The sequence below is a fragment of the Podarcis pityusensis genome (genome assembly GCF_964106645.2).
Source record: "Podarcis pityusensis genome assembly, chromosome: 2".
Classification (NCBI taxonomy): Eukaryota; Metazoa; Chordata; class Lepidosauria; order Squamata; family Lacertidae; genus Podarcis; species Podarcis pityusensis.
Window position 1 is genome coordinate 56,740,015 of NC_138029.1, and position 18,558 is coordinate 56,758,572.

Below are 18,558 nucleotides of genomic sequence, written 5' to 3' on the forward strand. Positions count from 1 at the left end.
TGTTTATCTTTGGCTTATTTGTCTGGTCTAGAGAAGGGAAGAGGTACCATAACTCTGATCTATAGACGTCTGTCAGGTTTTACCATGAATGCTTTTAGAAAACATTGGAGAGGATTCTGGCAGGGGGGCAGTGTAGAGATATTTGACTGCTGTAAAAATGTGATTCAGGCAAGAGGACTTAGCACCTCTTGCAATTTGTGCCAAGGGGAACAAGGCCAGGCTTAAAAGAGACCTGCATAAATGTCAATATATACACACAGGGAGTTTCATGTTTCCCCTGCTCCCATTTCATTCCTCTGCACTGTGTTGCTGTTCTCCTCTGCTGGGGTTTCCCTGGCACCTTCTTGAGGATCACATGGGGCTGTAGTGAGAAGGGGGCACAAAAAAGTCTACATGGACAAAATGCCATGCATAGCCTTTTGGATCCCATTTAAACTCTCCTCCCCAAATTTGGAGGAACTTGGAGTCTATCCTTTGTTTAGGTAAGGAAAATATTATAATGCAAAATTCCAAAGGGTTTTTTAAATACTTAAGGCATAATGTAATCCAAGCATGGCCAGTTAGAAATATGAGTTTGTATTTTGGTGTTGTATTGATGTGTACAATGCTGTCCTCTTCTTTTATAGTCAAATACAGGTTGTTTTTTTTACTTTGCATTCATGCCTGCTATTGAAATTAAAAGCTCACCAAATGTCCTGTTTGTCAGTGTGGGAAAGAGAGAGCAGCTCTCCGCTGTCATGAATGGGATGGGCAACTGGGAGAGCATGTGTTTCTGGACTGAGCAGCTATTTCTTTCACAACGTAAGTTTTTAATACCTTGATCATCCTTCAGCTATGCTTAGCAATGAAGAAGTCGGAGATTGAGCAATCCAGCACATACCTAAGCAAAGATAAGTGACATATTGTTTGCTTTTTAAGGTGAGTCCAGAAACAGCATTTAGATAAAGAGGCTCAAATGTAAGATCGGCTTGCTTGGTAAGAGCCCCAGCCCATTGAATAGCCTTCCATAAATATGCTGGGGCTGTTGAGGAAAAGGCATTTTTGCCTTCCAGAGAACCCCATTTTGTCAGCATCAGAGAAGTGCTTCTAAAAGGTCTGAGTGGCATTGCTAATAAAGCTCTTGCTTTGCTGAGCAGAAGCAAAGATTTTCCTCTCGGTGCTTGCTGTTCTAATGGGTACAGCAGAATATGAGGACGGGGTTGTTGTTTTTGATCCCTTAAAGGAAAGGAAACAGCAAAGTAATGGGTTGGAACTTGTGAGCTTGGTGGGCCAACAAAGAGGTTGATTATCTTCACATTCCTAGTGAACCAACTTTTTGCAACATTCAGTGTGCATTTAAAACACACGACTTCCTTCAAGGAATTGTGGGAATGGGAGTTTTTTCCTCAGAGACACAGTTACCAGCATCCTTAACAAGCTACATCCCAGGATTCTTTGGGGAAAACCATGTGCCTCAAGTGTGCTTAAAAAGTGTGGTGTGTATCTGCCTGCAGATGCCTGTAGTTGAAGGTACAAGAAGAGTATGAAATTTCTGTTGATGCATTGACTGGAGAAGGGTGGTGGGAGAATCAGAGAAGTCAATAAACATCCCACTCTGAAGTGGTTTACCTAGAGGCAGACTTTGGTCTTTCACTTTTCAGCGGCACATCATGAGAGGCCAAAAGTCGTCTCCCCCGGCCTCCTTCCTTTCTGCTCATTTCACTACATCATAGTCATAGCACCCTGCAGCGCCCCCTAGGCTCAGTACCCAGTGTGGTGGAACCAGTCACGCTGCCCAAAACCCACCTCTGGTTTACCCATTTTGAAAGTTGTACAGTTTGTTACAGAAGCTTGAAACAAAGCTTGAAAGGTTTGGTTGCTGTGCACTCCAGATCAACAGAAGCAGCATTGCAATGAAGTTGTTCGGAAGATTCTCCCTCCTTCATTCCTGATCTGCATTCTGGGATTGTACTGCAGCTTGCAAATGAAGGAGCTGAAGAAAATGTTACCCTTCCTGTGTGTCCCCCCCCCCCCATCTGCTCAAGTTGGCTACGAGTGTTGCTTAGCACAGATGCAGTCTGGGTTTTGGATGCTTGAAAGCGTTTGTTCCTGAATGGTGAATGAACTGATTCTTAAACAGCTTCATCATCATCATCAAATGGCTGATACCTACTTAGTTTCTGACAACAAGAGTTCTGCTGTACAAAACGAATGGAACTTTGGATTTCATTGAACAAGCTGCTGTAATAACTTTAGAGGGCCATTGAACGGCCTACCAATATAAAGGTCACATTTGGCAATTCATGTGGGCCAGAGGACCACAGCTAATTATCATACATAGCTGCATGTAATTAATATAAACCATTGCCTCTAGGCCACCCAAATTCCTCAGTAGCTGCATGCAACAGTCCTTCTTATGAGATATAATTCTGCTCTGCTTACCCACACCCTGCTTTGTGAAACAGTTCTCAAACTATTCTTCCTCCCCACCACCCCCTCTCTCTCTCTCTCTGTGTGTGTCTCTGTTTCTGTCTCTCAACTCTTGGCTTGGATTATGATGTGACTGCTTAACCAGTGACAATATCTTTTGCCCAATTACTGTACAAAATACCCAATTTATCCTAATCCTGTACTCTTTTTTTATCAGGGTCTGTATTATCCCACTGAGCCACAGGATGGGATAGTTTGCTAAGCTGTTAAAACCTTTCATTCAGGAAGCAAAGAAGTCCTATTTAAATCAATGCCATTCCTTTGGAACAGAATCAGAGTGCTTGAGGCATGTGCCACAGAAGGAAATGCGGAATGACTGAAGTAGTTTCTCTCCTGCTTTGCAGATGTTGTGGGACTGGAGGAGATCCTTAATTTCCCACTGAGCATATAGTTTTTTCCAGTGCCTTAGTCCAATGTCTGGAAGTGGTGCTCAAACTCTTTGCTCATAGGCGCAGTCTTTGCAGCCTTTTTTCATATTGAAAGGCAGAAACTGGCTTCCCCTTGTGTCCTTAGCTGGTATGACAGAGGGCTTTCCCCTTTGTAGGTGCTCAGGCAACTGTGCATGAGGTTTGTTATGAAAAATATTTATAATGAAAACCAGGCTTTATATTAAGGTAGGGGTTGGCACACAACAGATTGGGATCTACTGGTATATTTCCAGGGGGCTGCATTAGATCAGCATGGGTTTTTCCTGGCTCCCAGCTGTTTAAACATTAGCAACAATTAAATAACTCCCCCCCCCCCCAAATCTAAATTAGGCTGCTAAAAGGAAGAAAACTAACCAGGAATAGATATTTGTGTGAAAGGACTGTGCCCTCAGTTCAGTTCAGTTCTGATATTGAAAAATAAATTCCTAGGCTTGGAATGTAGTTAGAGGCACCCTGTTTTTTTAAAAATTTTAACTGCGTGGCTTTTGCTTGTCGTTCTAATAGAAAACAAAGTTGATTTGACAACCATGAAGGCTTCCTACCCCTGCATAAAGGCATTCTTGACACCTCTATAAAAGCTTGACAACAGTAAATGCACTCGCTTCACAATCGGTTCTGAACATCATATATTTATTGATGCCGGCAGGTTTCTTAAAATAAAAAATTGTGTGTGTTGCACATGCTCACCCCAATGTAGCCTAGCAAGTCCATGATTCTTGAGTAGGGCCAAGCCAACCCACCCTTCCTCCATGAGTTCCCTCACCTCATGGACGGGGGGGGGGGGGGGGCAGTGGAAAGCAGCCTTTCTGCAGCTGTAGCAAGTCTTTCAGTTCAAGAACTATATCATACCCTGTTTTTGAAACTGTATTCTGATGGGTCCTTGATTGCATTCTGCTGAAAGTACAGTCGTACCTTGGATCCCGAATGCCTTGCGAGGTGAACATTTTGGCTCCCATACGCCGCAAACCTAGAAGTGAGTGTTCGGGTTTGCGAATGTTCTTTGGAACCTGAATGTCCGACGCGGCTTCTGCAACTTCCGATTGGCTGCAGGAGCTTCCTGCAGCCAATCGGAAGCCGCACCTTGGTTTCTGAACATTTTGGAAGTCAGATGGACTTCTGGAACAGATTCCATTTGACTTCCAAGGTACCACTGTATGTTGCATTTATATTTATTTATTTATTAAATTTATAAACCACCCTTCACCCAAAAGTCACAGAGCCGTTTACAAAATAAAAATGCAAAATGAAAACACAAGATACATAATATAATAGCAAAAAACCCCAATATCCTAATAGCTCCCCCTCCCGCAAACAGATTTTAAAGACCATAGATTGTTTAACCAGCCAAAGGCTTCCTTGAAGAGGAACTTTTTCCCCTGGTACCATGGACGGGAGATGCTTCCCCCTTCAAAACTGTGGATATGAGAAGGTGGCTATAGAACATGCAAGTTAAGCTGTAATAGAGGACATGTCACAATGCTCTTGATCTCAGGACTGCAGCCTGCCCTGACAATTCATGCCAACAGTTCAGTGGTCTGAATATTCTGACCTGCAGCTGTGCTCTAATTGGGCACCCTGAGTGACATTAACCGAGTCACAGATTTCCCTACCGGTGAAGTAATCAATGGATCCTATAGAGTGCCCTATATCTCAGAGATAGTTACTGTGCATTATGACATTTGAATTTACAACTATTTTTCACTTTTAAAGCCAACAAACCTAGCTGTTCTTTATAAAAATGAATGAATGTCACGCTGTGTGGAATGTTCCATCTGTGCAAGTGTATCAGCTTGCCAGCAGAACAATGCCTCTCCCCTCTCCTGCACACTGTTCTGGGGTTCTCCTGACCCCCAAGGATGGCCCAATACATTTGGGCACCACAGGCGAACCAGAAAATGGTGCCTCCTGCCAGAGAAGAAGAACGAGTGAAGATTTCCATCAGGAACAAGGGGGAGAGTGAAGACCAACATCGGGAACAAATGGAGGAATCAAATCAACCTTACCTGGTGGTTGAATCAAAGGCTCTCATGGTGCTGGGGGGAAAGGGCTCACTCTGAATCACACTGGGCAGGTGGAGACCCCAGAGGGCAGCCCCTGCCACTTCCTCCCCAGGCGTGGGAAGAGACCAGCAGTGCCTCCTGTCACTATAGATGTGGCATTGGATGTGCTGCTGAGGAGGTGGCAGATCTGACTTCCAAGGAGCACATTGCACCTGGCAATGCATTCCTTGGAGGCTGGATCTTCTGCCCCAATGGATCCTGCTGCCTGAGGCAGTTAACTCACTTTGCCTCGTAGGTGTGCTGGCCCTGTCTGACACACACTCCTGGCTCCTTTTGACCTATCAGAACCTATGCCACATTGGGCAGGTAACTAGTGTGAACACCTGGCCAGGAGTTTGGAAGACCCAAGACACCCTCTGAGGCAGAAATAGGGAGTTGATAGAAATGGCAACCAGGATTCCCCAGATTTTCCTGCCAGGCAGCACCTTTCCTGTGGATTCTGGAGATGATGTGCCTCACTCAAGGGAAATGGAGGCACGAGGAACCAGACTTTTTCTTCACATTGACAACATGGGCATGTGGCAGTTTCATGTGTGCTAGGCATAAAGCTTTGCCTAGAGAGCTTGCTTACTTGCTCTGGCACACCTTTTTAGAATTAAAGGCCCTACATGGGGTCAAATGAGAGGACACTTAAATGACAACAGTTGTTGTTGTTTAGTCATTTAGTCGTGTCCGACTCTTCGTGACCCCATGGACCAGAGCACGCCAGGCACTTCTGTCCTCCACTGCCTCCCGCAGTTTGGTCAAACTCATGCTGGTAGCTTCGAGAACACTGTCCAACCATCTTGTCCTCTTTCGTCCCCTTCTCCCTGTGCCCTCCATCTTTCCCAACATCAGGGTCTTTTCCAGGGAGTCTTCTCTTCTCATGAGGTGGCCAAAGTATTGGAGTCTCAGCTTCAGGATCTGTCCTTCCAGTAGGAGACTAGATTTTTATTGGGCAGTGACTGGCAGAATCCGAGACCAGGGAGAAGAGTCGGTGGAAGAAGATTGGAAGAAATTTAAAGTTTATTTACAGAAACATTGTAAAATTAAGGAATGTTAGAAGGATGTTGGAATGAAGTAATGTGGTTTTAGCAAAAATGCTATAAAGGATTAAGAAAAAACAGATTGTTAAATGGTGAAAGGAGGGAAAGTAAAGTTACAATATATTAAGATAAAATAGAGGACAAAAACTGGGAAAGATGGAAAGGACTTGCTGAAATAGCTAACTGAACTAGAATACAAAAAAAGGGAGGTGTGAAGAGGTCAAGGAAACAAGCAAATGAAAGATAAATTATGGGAAGATTTATTGTATATATTTTTTTCTTTTTTCTTTTTTCTTTTTTTTATTGTGATGTGATGTTCTGTTTTTCTGTTTAATATGCTGTTTTCTATTTTTTCTTTTTGTAATCTTTTAAATCTTAATAAATATTATTTTTTAAAAAATAGATTTTTATCGGGCAGTGAGTAAAAGGCTGGAGAATCAAGGGCTTAATAAGTAAAGGCTCTTTAGAGCACAATCAACAAACTAATTAGGTGGATCTGGTCTTGCTGAGGCAGCACATCTAAAGTAGCTTATAAACAAAAGGTCAGTCAGCTGATTATAGTCTTAGTAAAGATCCAAACACATTTCTCCCTTTTGTGTGGTTTAGTTCCTTTGTGCGGTGTGTCGAAGACTATCGTTTTCAGTTCCAAGCCCTCCTTGATTAATTCATGTGCTGCGGTATTTCAGATATGTTGTCTGGTGGTTTTTTTCCTGCCCAAGGTGTGTAAGGTTTGTTTATCTTATTTATTTGTTGCATTTGTATCCCGCCTTTCCACCAAACGGTGCTCAAGGCTGCTAACAGCAGTGGCAAATGTTGCAAGTATTGTGTTTCTTGGTATCCACCATAGGAGTCAACTCCTAGGGTCTGATGTCCCTTCGCCCTGCCTCCCATTAAAATATTTGAAGGGGCTGACACACACACCCCAGAGTTGATGGGCACTGGCATTCAAATGGTGTTCGTATGCTGGGTCTTGTGATTGATTATAGTGACAGATTGCTCCTGGCTCATCCTAAGAGATGTCCATGCAAGAACTGGAACGGGGTTTCTATCGCCAGATGTGACTGGCTCTCCCACGTGGAGGAGTTGATCCACCTGAATAAGTCTGTGGATTGCTGGATCAAGGCCTTTGACTGAGCTTTTATCGACAGCTGATTCTTCTGTTCTTTCTACTTCAGTCACAAGAATTGTTTGTTTGGAATCAGATGGAAAACTACAACAGTAAGGCCACCATTGACTTTCTCGTTGGTTTTACAGTATTAATTTTTGAGACATGGGCTGAGTAATGCAGTCTCCTTTTTGGCTGCTACTCAGAAGCAACTGTGAACATATTAGAAGAGGAGGGGAAGCATAAAATAACTCCCAAAGCACATATTATCTTTTCATCTTCCCGATTTTGGATTGTCTTGGTTTTGTGATTTGGCTAGTCTGAGACAGAGCTTTCTTATAAACTCATAATACTGATTCTGGCTGTTGCCTAGGAACATGTCTCTGGTCTTTCGGGGCATTCATGTTCTAATCATAGCTCTCTGGCAAAACCTTGTTTACTTCCTTTCCAGGCAGTGTCAATGACACAGCCTTCAAAGGTTTTGGTTTTATGTTTATAACTTGTCTTTCATTTATGCTTTAGAGAGGGTGGGTGTGAGGAACATATCAGCCCTAGGCAATTTTCATTAAGAATACAGACTGCCAGCTGAAGTGATTGGATAGTCCGTAATTCACATTTTCTATTTCGATAGTAAAAGCAGGCTTGTAATAAGTCACTCACCTGGCTTCCTTTGGTGAGGAGGAACAGACTTCAGATGACCATGAAGAGAAGCTTCTGTAAAATGGAAAAGATTTAGTTCTTTTCTCCCCACCTCCAGCACAAATGAATTAAGGGCCAAACTAAGTTCCTAGGAAGCTGTCTTGTACCCAGTCAGACCACTAGCCTATCCAGCTCAGTACTGTATGCACTGAATGGCAATGGCTCCCTAGGGTTTCAGACAGGGAACCTTTCCCTGGAGAGGCCAGGGATTGAACCTGGGACCTTTTGCATGCGAAGCTGATGCTCTGCCACTGAGCCACATGGCACAAGCATGTAATAATGCTTTTTTTAAAAGTTATTTGAATATTTAGCATTTTGTGCATCCCAGCCTTCTTCCCTTTTGGAGCACTGGGTAGCTAATGACGCACAGTAATAAAAGCAGCATAAAGCAGAACATAAATTATAATGGCTAACTTACAAAAAGACAGTAGCAATACATATCTATAGAATACATCAGCTGCTGAAGAGGAGTGAAATTGTGACTGCAGCATATAGGAAGGAGGATTTAATCCTTTTCCTGTGTGTTGCAGTCCGGCTAAAAACCTCTGCCACCATCCTTCCATCTCTCAAGCTGAAATTGGCCTTGGAACAGAAATTTCCAATCGTGCCAGCAGTGAGTTTTGAGTGTGTGGCTTACATCAGGGCGGTTGTGGTTGGGGAATGGTTAGACACCCCCTCGCTGTGCAATATTCTCTCCCTGCCTGATGTCATTTTCTTGCACTCCCCTCTCCATCCCCTTGTTGAGATTTAAAGATATATTTTTTTAAATGATACTGTAGTCAGTGGTGTCCAAACTTTTTTCAAAGAGGGCCAGATTTGCTGAAAGTTATTGACCTTTTTTAAAGGATTGAAGTTGTTGAGCTTTTTTTTTTAGGATTTTACCCCAGAAATAAACTGCCACAACTAACTGGATTAGGCCCCAGAAACAGACTTTGGACATGCCTGCCTTAGATGTTCACATTCATTTAATATTTGAGCCTACCATACGTATGTAGAGCAGGTTTTCAGGCTACCCAGTTTTTCTGGGCTAGTAACCTTTGTGAACACACTTGTACTGTGCATCAGCCCCACTTACCATTTATTCGCTGAACCCCTATATTATGTCCACTAAGTCATGCTGGCCACATGACCCGGAAGCTGTATGCCGGCTCCCTTGGCCAATAAAGCGAGATGAGCACTGCAACCCCAGAGTCAGCCACGACTGGACCTAATGGTCAGGGGTCCCTTTACCTTTACCTATATTATGTCCACACAACGAAATCCTATGTACAAGTGTGTGTGCACGTGCCCATTGGCCCAGGATCCCTCTTCACATTGAAGAGCTCTGCTTAGGGAGAAGGGAGCTTAACTGCAACTTCCAGCTTGGGTGGCGTGCTAAGTGATACCATAACGTGGCTTACTGTGTTACACAAACAGGGAGTCCTGAAGTGATTTACTGGAACAGCATCATACAAAATATACAGCTTTGAGTGATGGCTTCAATTTCTGCTGACAAAGGCAGTAGGTGTAGATGAGTTTTTAAAATGTTGATGGTGATAGTGGAGTAAACTGTTGTGGTCAGCCAGGGCTGTCTTAAGCATATGTGGCGCCGGGGTGCAAAGATCCACTCGGCGCTCCCCCCAGTTGCCCAGTCCCAGGTGCGTAGGAGGGCGGAGCCGGCTGCCCACCTCAGCGTCTCACTGGCTTGGTCGCCCCCGAACTCACGGCACAGAGCCGCCTGCACAGAAGAGCCCGCTGCAGCGCTCTGACCGACGAGCAGGCTCTTCCCCGGACTCTTGGGCCCCGGACTCTAGGCCTGGCGCCCCTGAGAGCCCAGCGCCCAGGTGTCCTTCACTCCTAGTGCCTATGGGAAAGACGGCCCTGTGGTCAGGATATTTCTCTATCCTGAAATCCTGTCTGGAGACTCTTTGTGCTGTTCTTCATTTGGTGGAGGAAAAGGGAGCGGGAGCACAAATGTCTATCAATATGTTCCGTAAAAAAAGATGAGATCATTTCAGAAAGAGAGCTTGAATAGCAGAGTTCTGTCACAGCCAAGAAAGTTGTTTTTGGTGTTTCTTCTCTTGCCTTTTAAAATAAAGGGAGTGTGTGCTTAGTCTTTTGAAAGAGGACATTAAAATGCTTGAGCTGGTCTTAAGTTGAACAACAAGTTAATCTTTTGTTTAGTAATCTTGGAGAGAAGTCTCAAGGCTTCAAGTCCTCCACTGGAATAAATTTTAAAATTGGCAGCCAGTGAAGGTTTTCATAAACACTTAGCTTCTGTAGACTGTTCTGCCTGATGGAACATCAAGACAAGATTTATGCGGGTGGGAACGGAGAAACTCAATCCAGAAGCATCAGTGTTTGTACATTTCCTACTCTCAGTTAACCTCCATATAGTTTTGAGGGATTAGAAGCCTTCCTCAGTTTTCACATAAGTAGACCCACAGGGTAGTCCTTCTGGGACAGTTCTCCAAATTGTTACTTGTGGAGCTACCAAACCACTGCGATCCTGATAATAAAATTATCATTAAATGAAAGGTGTATGCAGAGAAGTGGGTGGACAACTTTTAAAATAATAGATGAGGGAAGTTCCTCTTTTGATTTCAGATGGGAGTTGAAATTCAACAACATCTGGAAGGCCACCCCTGGTTTAATGTTACAGATAACGCCTGGTTTGATTCAGAGGACAAGCACTCAAACATGTACAATCGGGGTTAGCAACTGGGTGCCTGCAACTTCTTTGCTAATGCGACAGTATATGGAGATTTGTTTTGGGGTGAGGAACCCATTTCATCCCATTTTTTATAGTGCAAAAAAAAATCTGACTTTTGTGAAAGATCTGGAATGGATATACTTGATATTTTCAGTAGTGTGGCATGTGTACAAGCACCATCTCACTTTTTGTGGAATAGGGATGGTTTAGGTGACGGTCTGTTTCAAGGCCACTTCTCTTTGACCAGAGATGGCAGATAGCGACAACAGCAGAGAGTCAAAGTACTGCCCATGACAGCGATCCTTATCCTCAGACAAAATTTCCTCACGGTAGCCAGGTTCACTATAGCTCAGGCAGACATATAGGTCCTCTTCTAATCCTCTATTCTCCCTCCAGATCAGTACTCCAAAATACTAGGCATTAAATAAATAGCATCTGCCCTCATGCACATACTTATAACTCCATTTACTGGCTGGAGGAGCGCAAGGCGGCGTTAGGGGTGTGACCTACAGCCATGGAACTTTTCTCAACTTGGTCATTACCTGCCTTTGGTGTAGAAAGGAAAATCTCGCCCTCTAATAGTGACGTATAAGCAAAGGTGCAGAGAGTCAGCTACCAAACCCATTCTTTAAACCGCCGGCTCAAACAGTAACTATCCCACTATAAATGGAAAGTGTGGAAAGACCCCCAAGATACCACCGTAACAAGAAAATCTGGTGTGGTCGCAGATGACAAGGTGAGTGATGTGCAGCCCCCACCACCTTCGCGCCCCCCTTCAGGAGTGCGGGTGAACAAAGCTGCTTATGGCAGATTCAAAGGAAACAGATCAAGGGCTCCCAAAGCTGCTCCCCTTGGCTAACACGATTCAGATGCAGGAGACTTTAGAAAATGAAAGGATTAAGAAGTAATAAATAAAACATGCGAATTTGTCTCTTCCCTCCCCCGCCACTCCTTTGCACAGTGAAAGCCGACGGATCCGATTGTGTGTTGGTTTTCCTTTTGAAATGGCTTCACAGTTGAAGCCTCCTGTCTCTTTAAGACAATTCCTTGTTAGATCAGGGAGAGTTTCTCTCTCTCTCCCCCCCCCCCTTTTTCTGATGCTTGAATATAATTACCAGTATGCCTGGAATGTGGCATATAAAAACATAATAAACCTCTGTGTGGGCAGTGCTAGGATTGCTTCTGTGACTAGGGAGTCTGCTTGGCTTCAAGGGAAATGGTAGTGTGTTTATGGTTTTTATATTTTTCACCCCCAGTCTCCAGTTTCTGCTAACTTCCTTTCAGAAAACCCCTGCTAAATAATAGCATTCTCTTTTTTCTCCCCCCTGCAGAATGAAGAGAAACGGAATCTCGCTCTGGGAGGCCATGTTGGATTTGACAGTCTTCCTGATCAGCTTGTCAGCAAATCTGTAGCGCAAGGCTTCAGCTTCAACATCCTCTGTGTGGGTGAGTAAAGTGTGCACTGCAAACGAGAAAAGCGCTTGGACAAAAACAACACGTAGAAGAAACCAACTTGTTAGAAGCCTGGGAGAGCCGGTCGCTTAGTGGAAGAACACCTGCTCTGTATACACACAAGGTCCCAGGCTCAATCCCCGGTGTCTCCAGTTAAAAGGGCCAGGAGAGATCTCAGCCTAAGATCTTGCCTCATCTACTCTGACAGTAGCTCTCCTAGGCTAGATGGACAAAGAATTTGACCTGGTGTAAGGTAGCTTCTTGTGTTTTTCAGGCACTGTTTTCAAACCACAGCCTTCTGCCCATGGTGGCAGGTGCCCATTGGGACTGGACTGGTGGGGTTGAAAGCAGGGAGCCCTAGCAGTAGGTGGAGTCAGAGCCAATGACAGGCTGAGCCTTCCTGGTCTGGTTGTAAGTAAGAAGGCAGGCAGGCAGGCAGGGGCTGAATGAGGGCATTCCCCATTGCCTTAATAGAGCAGTCCCAACACCTTATACCATGGCTGATGTGCAGAGCTGAATCTCCCAAATTTGAGATGTAATGTATTTTGTTGAGGCAAGGCTAAAACTACTATAGTGGTACCTCGGGTTACATACGCTTCAGGTTACATATGCTTCAGGTTACAGACTCCGCTAACCCAGAAATATTACCTCGGGTTAAGAACTTTGCTTCAGGATGAGAACAGAAATCATGCAGCGGCGGTGCAGTGGTAGCAGGAGGCCCCATTAGCTAAAGTGGTGCTTCAGGTTAAGAACAGTTTCAGGTTAAGAACAGACCTCCAGGACCAATTAAGTTCTTAACCCGAAGTACCACTGTAATAGGATTTCAACACCATTCACCCTTTTTTTCTTTTTAGTGGGGTAAGGGCTTTGCTTGCTTTCTATATGACTGAGTTTCATGTGATATTGAAGAAGGCCATGACTTATACATTGCTTTCACAACTGTGAAAAAGTCACATTAAGAAGCTGGATTTTCAGGTAGCTTGCATTTCTAATGGCTGGACCTGCTCCTACGAGATTCAACCATTGGTTAGAATAAAACTCAGTGAATACAGGATTGGGTAGCTTGCACCATATGTTGTTGCTGAAGCTGTTGGCTTGCTTGCTTACTTGCCTTCTCCTCCATAGTCTGATAGAGTTGTCTCCCCTATCTTATGACTTTCACAGGGAGCATTAAAGTTACGGTGGTTAGATTGGAATCGGATTGGAATAATTTGCTTCTGGCAATGATAATTGGGGCCTTTGATCTTTGTTTTAATTTTTGAAACATGCATATGATTGCTGGGGAACAGGTTTTGGTCTCCAGAAGGCGACCTACAAGGCCAAATTCTTGCTTTTCTTTTTGCAGATTTAGCTGCAGCAAAAATTCCATAAATGCTTATTGTGTTAATTATAATTTTTCCCAGTCCAATCTGGCGAGTATTGGAAAATACTTTTAAATACATTGTTCTATGTGCTCATGGTTTCTGCTTAGTAAAATAGCTCAGGAGAGAATTTAATATACTCCAGGTCTCTACTGAGAGCTATAGGTGTGTACAAAAACTTCTATGTGATTTTGTCACACTCATTGGTATGTTTCCCCTTTCCCTTGTTTTTCACATCACATCTTTTTAATCAGCTAAGTTATTTAACCAGGGAAGCATCATTTATTTTCTGTACTAGAACAAATGGGGAGCAAATGATCGTAATTGTGGTGGGACTTAAAGAAACAGAGCGATGGAATTGGGATATTTTTATCCTTATTATTGGAACAACCTGTAGTTTTAAAGGTTGTTCAGACCTCCAAGGCCTGCTTTTCTGAGCTTGCAGCTGGATGGTATTTGGATATGTGCTTTCAGAAAAGAAGAGTTTGACCTTGATTTTAAGGAAACCCCCAATAATGCTGAATTCCTTTCTCTGTTCTCCATTCACCTCAGATTAATGTAACAAAATAAAGATGATCGACATTGATTCTGACAGGAAGACTAAGCATATACTGTAGTTGCGTAGGCAGCAGTATGGGCAAGCAGGAAGGATTAAGGTTAAAGGCCATAAATCAAAAGAAATATATAAAGACCCTTTCTGTGGCTTGGAATGTCTTGATAGAATCTCGGTTACTAATGGGACTGGGCCAGCCTCAAAAGCTTTCTGTTAACTCATGTTTCAAAATATACCCACACTTCAGTGCCTCTCTGACAAAACAGCTCCACTATTTCACAAGCTTGGGTAGCCGCCAGCCATAGCCAGGAGCAAGTATTCCCTGATTCACTTCCCATTTGCTCTGCCAGCTCTCCTTGCAACATGTCCTTGCATCATACACCAGCCCAGGGGTTTCTGGTGCTCTACCATCTGTCAAATATCCAGACTAGATTGAAATTATTACACTATTCCACACTGATTCATGATCTCTCAAGGGGAGTTTGCCCATAATTAGAACATTGGAAGTTTCCTATAGGGTTGCGGAGAGATCGTGTTGACATTCTGTAAACCTTTCCCTTATTAGTCTTCACATCTCGCTGCTCTTTTCAGTTTTATGTCTGGAAAAGCAATGCTAGCCCGTGGCTGCTTAGCAGCACAGAGGATCGAACTTAAAAGAAAGTGGCATGTTTATAGAAAGGATATTGCCTCATGCTATTAATACTGCCTTTTGCTCCTAAAACAAAGGAAGTGGGTGGGAGGTGGGAGACACCATCTGTGTTTTAACAGAGATTGAGGAGTTGCACATACTGAAGGTTTGTTTTGTTTGTTAGAAGCCTTTGGGGAGAAAGCTGTAGACAAATCAAAGGGTCTTTATTGCGAACTCCCTGAAATCCATTTGTTCTGAAATCATGAGAAATATTTAGCGGGGGAAAAGACAATGATGCATCTCCTTATTTCTGGAATTTCTCAGGTGAAACTGGTATTGGGAAGTCAACGTTGATGAACACTCTCTTCAATACAACATTTGAGACTGAAGAAGCCAGTCACTATGAGCACGCTGTTCGCTTGCGGCCACGGACTTACGACCTGCAGGAAAGCAACGTCCACCTGAAATTAACCATTGTAGATGCTGTGGGGTTTGGGGATCAGATCAATAAAGATGAAAGGCAAGTCACTTTCCGATTTGGTGCAGAAAAGCCTGCAGTGCTTCGACGTGTAAAGGAATGTCTTGGGAATAAGCTGGGCCTCACATGAGAGTGGCCATGCATAATGTGATCAGCTGCTTTGGGCGGCCTTCGCCAACCTGGTTCCCTCAAGATGTTTTGGACTACAACTCCCATCAACCTCAGCCAGCACAGTCATTTTGGACTGCAACTCCTATTACTGGCTGGGGCCAATGGGAGTTGCGGCCCATAACATCTGAAGGGCACCAGGTTAGCAATGGGCAGCTTAGGACACAATGATTTACTAAGCTTATCCCATTCACAGTTGGGCTTGGTGGGACATTATGTACTGAATGTTGACCCTAAACCTCTGGCCTTTGGACATACTGGCTGTATTGATTATTGATTACTCAACTCGGTGGGTTACACCTAGGTTGATGCTTGAGGTGCTGTTCCTCCCTTCCATTAACTGCTTCTGTCTATCCTCCCATTGCTCTAAACAGTAAGCTAATTGGTTCTTAAGTTTTGCCCTGACTCATTTGCAAAATGGCGGCTTATGTGCCTCCTCCAGCGTGAGGGAAATAACAATTTGGAGGAAGGAATCCTAGGTCCATAATGGCACTGAGCATCAACAGGAGAGGGCCTTTCAGTCATGCTTGTGGGCTTCCCAGAAGCATCTGGTTGTTCACTGTGGGAAACAGGATGCTGAACTAGACGGACCTTTTAACCTGCTCCAACAGGGCTGCTCTTCTCTTCTTGGGCAGATGATAAACAATCAGTGCTTTCTCTGTTCCTTTGTGACCCTATCACTTTGCATGTAGCCCCCACCCTTCTCTGGCTTCCATTCTTAGAAACAAGTAGCTGAGGACAGTTGATGTCTGGGTAAAAGATGCATAATGTAATGCAGACTTGGACCCCCCCCCCCCATGCTCTTTTTCTTCTCCCACACTTTTTTTTTAAACCCCGATAATCCTTTTTAGGCTGTGTAACTGAAAACACTTGTTTAAAACTTCAGCGTTTTAGTTTGTAAGGATCAAATCTCTTACCGATTTTTTACTTTTCAGGGTAGCTTGTGGCTTTCCTCAGCCATGACGAAAACTAGTTGCAAAAAATAAATAAATATCCACCAGTTGGGACCTTATGGTAAAGGGTGGGTAATGAATTGAGTAAAGGCCTCTCAAATATTTATTGTATTATACTTTTATTATGTATTTCTTAGTTTTATTTGTATCCTGACCTTCATCCGGGGAGTGTGGAACAGTATTTTAGCCTTGCAACCACTCTGTACGGTTGGTTCATCTGACAGATGGTGACTAACCCAACTAACTCTGTGAACTCTGTAAATGAGCTGCCATTAGATGCTCACTTGACATATGAAGAGTGTGAACATCCTTGGTTATAACTCAAGTGTGTAGTGAGTAACTGTGGTTTCATGTTATCACTTCTGCTTTATAACAAAGTTATCAAGTTCAGCTCATCAGCATAACACCCCTCCTCCCCAGAAGTGCTTTTGGCCTTATTTCCAGTTTCACTTCTTGTGTGTGCACCACCTTCTGCCTAATTTTAGCTTTACCTCATGAGGTAACCTGTCATTAGTTAGCACTAAAGGTTTTTAACATCTCTTGCACTGAATTATTATCAAAGCTTGGCAGATGGGGGAGACTGGGCCATTCCTTTCACAGCATCCTTGAAAGTGCCCAGTCTTTCTTTGTTAACTTTAGCATTCAGGTTGCTAATGGAATTCGTTTTTAGTTACAGGCCGATAGTAGATTACATTGACACGCAGTTTGAAAACTACTTACAAGAAGAGCTCAAAATCCGGCGTTCCCTCTTTAATTATCATGATACAAGAATCCATGTCTGCCTTTATTTCATCACTCCAACTGGTCACTCGCTGAAGTCCTTGGATCTGGTAACCATGAAAAAGCTGGATAGTAAGGTATGTGCTTTACCTCACACGTCCTACGAGCATTGACTTTCAATTAAGTACAAGCTTTGGTTGGCACCTTCAACCACCAATCACTGTGTAATTTAATTTATTTGCTTCAGTTTTCTGTACGCCACTTAGAGATTGTTTTAAAATATTAAGAGGCATAGAAATGGTCTAAATCAATAAATATAAATGTTTATTCACTTCTTCTGCCAAGGAGGTAAAAGACTCCCTGTTCTCAGCAGTTGCCTTAGACACTATCCTTCTCACTTCATTACACTCATTCTAGGCCACTTCAGCGTTATAAAATTTGTTGTTGTGAATGTCTCTCTTTGAGCAATCCAGAGTGCATCAACAGTGCTGAGATATGCATGGATTGGGGAAATAGGTTAGGGGAAGGAAATCCTGTAGGCTTATGGAATTTATGTATCACTGTTCTGATTAAAGTAAGACAGCCCTGACTATTGCATGTGGGAAACAACTTAACAGAAGTTATAAGAAGATGGTCAACGCCGTAAATCAGTTTGTGTTAACGGCAGTTGTTCTGATGCAGTAGTCATTGGGATGCATTGTTCTGGTGAGTTCAATAAGGCAGCAACCATTTGTGGCTGTAGCCAGATGTAGACCATCTTAGCAATGCTGATAATTGCTTCCATGCAGCATATGCTCAGCCAGCCAACTCTCCTCCTAGCTGATGACTAGGTGTGTGATGTTCAAAGTGAAAAAGCAAGTCTTATGAAGTCCATGCTGTGAGGAGAGCTTGAGGCAGAGGGCAAAGGTCATTCACGTGAAAGGATTCATGTTCAAAACAAAAAAGTTCACATTTTTATTGGGTGACCTTTTTAACTTTAAGAACATAAAACATTTTAAATGACCAAATGATATACTTTGCTAAGGATTAATTGGAACACCGCATCTGCTGAGGAATAGAGATGAGTCACTTATATATTTCGGCTCCATCAGCTTGAATCCTGAGCTTCATATGCTGAGCTTTGCCCACTACTTTTGTATGTTGCTGTTTGGAGGCTATACTATATCCCCACCCCACCCCCCAGCAACCACTTCTGACACTGGCAGAATCCTTAATCCTGCATGCATAGATATTTAATCAGATTCATATGTGTATAATGCTCAAGTATGCATATGTAATAGAAAAAGAGAGAGAGAGAGAGAATCAATCCCAAGTAAACATTAAGGTCTGGTTGATAGCTCCAGTTTAGTCTTTGTTGGCATATGAAGTGAGTATTTAAGATATCGAGATCTCAAAGCATGGGGCTGACAATAAAATAGTAGAAATAACAAGTAGAAAGACAAGTGGCTAACTAGGATTGTGTGCTTCCATTGCAGAACTTTGTCATGTTTTGCTCTCTTTCATTACAGCTCACAGGAAGTTCTTTTCAGGGGCATAAATACTAATATAATAATAAACAGTACATTTCTGGTGGCCAGAGAGGTATCCTAATTTTTCATAATGGAGTGCCTTGGTAAAGAAAATGTTATGATTAAGTGTAGTCTGAACCTCAGAACCCAGGTCTGTGGGATACGTAGGAAATAATGCTCTCAATTTCCAATTTGCTCTTTGTCCCTTTCCGAGAGCTGCTCCTGATTCAGATGTGGCTTGGATACTACATTGGCTTGA

The 18,558-nt window shown here is 43.2% G+C and overlaps 1 protein-coding gene across 4 annotated transcripts in view; it reads left to right on the plus strand.

Annotated features, from left to right (window-relative positions):
* SEPTIN8 (septin 8) overlaps positions 1-18,558 on the plus strand; it is a 49,114-nt gene that overhangs the window by 10,248 nt on the left and 20,308 nt on the right. For 3 of the 4 annotated variants that reach the window (XM_080997242.1, XM_080997244.1, XM_080997243.1), the window contains exons 2-4: positions 11,810-11,924; positions 14,797-14,992; positions 16,742-16,928. In XM_080997242.1, the coding sequence (XP_080853368.1) occupies positions 11,810-11,924; positions 14,797-14,992; positions 16,742-16,928 (498 nt within the window). The remainder of the gene's footprint in view (positions 1-11,809; positions 11,925-14,796; positions 14,993-16,741; positions 16,929-18,558) is intronic. The other variant, XM_080997245.1, reaches the window with a different exon arrangement.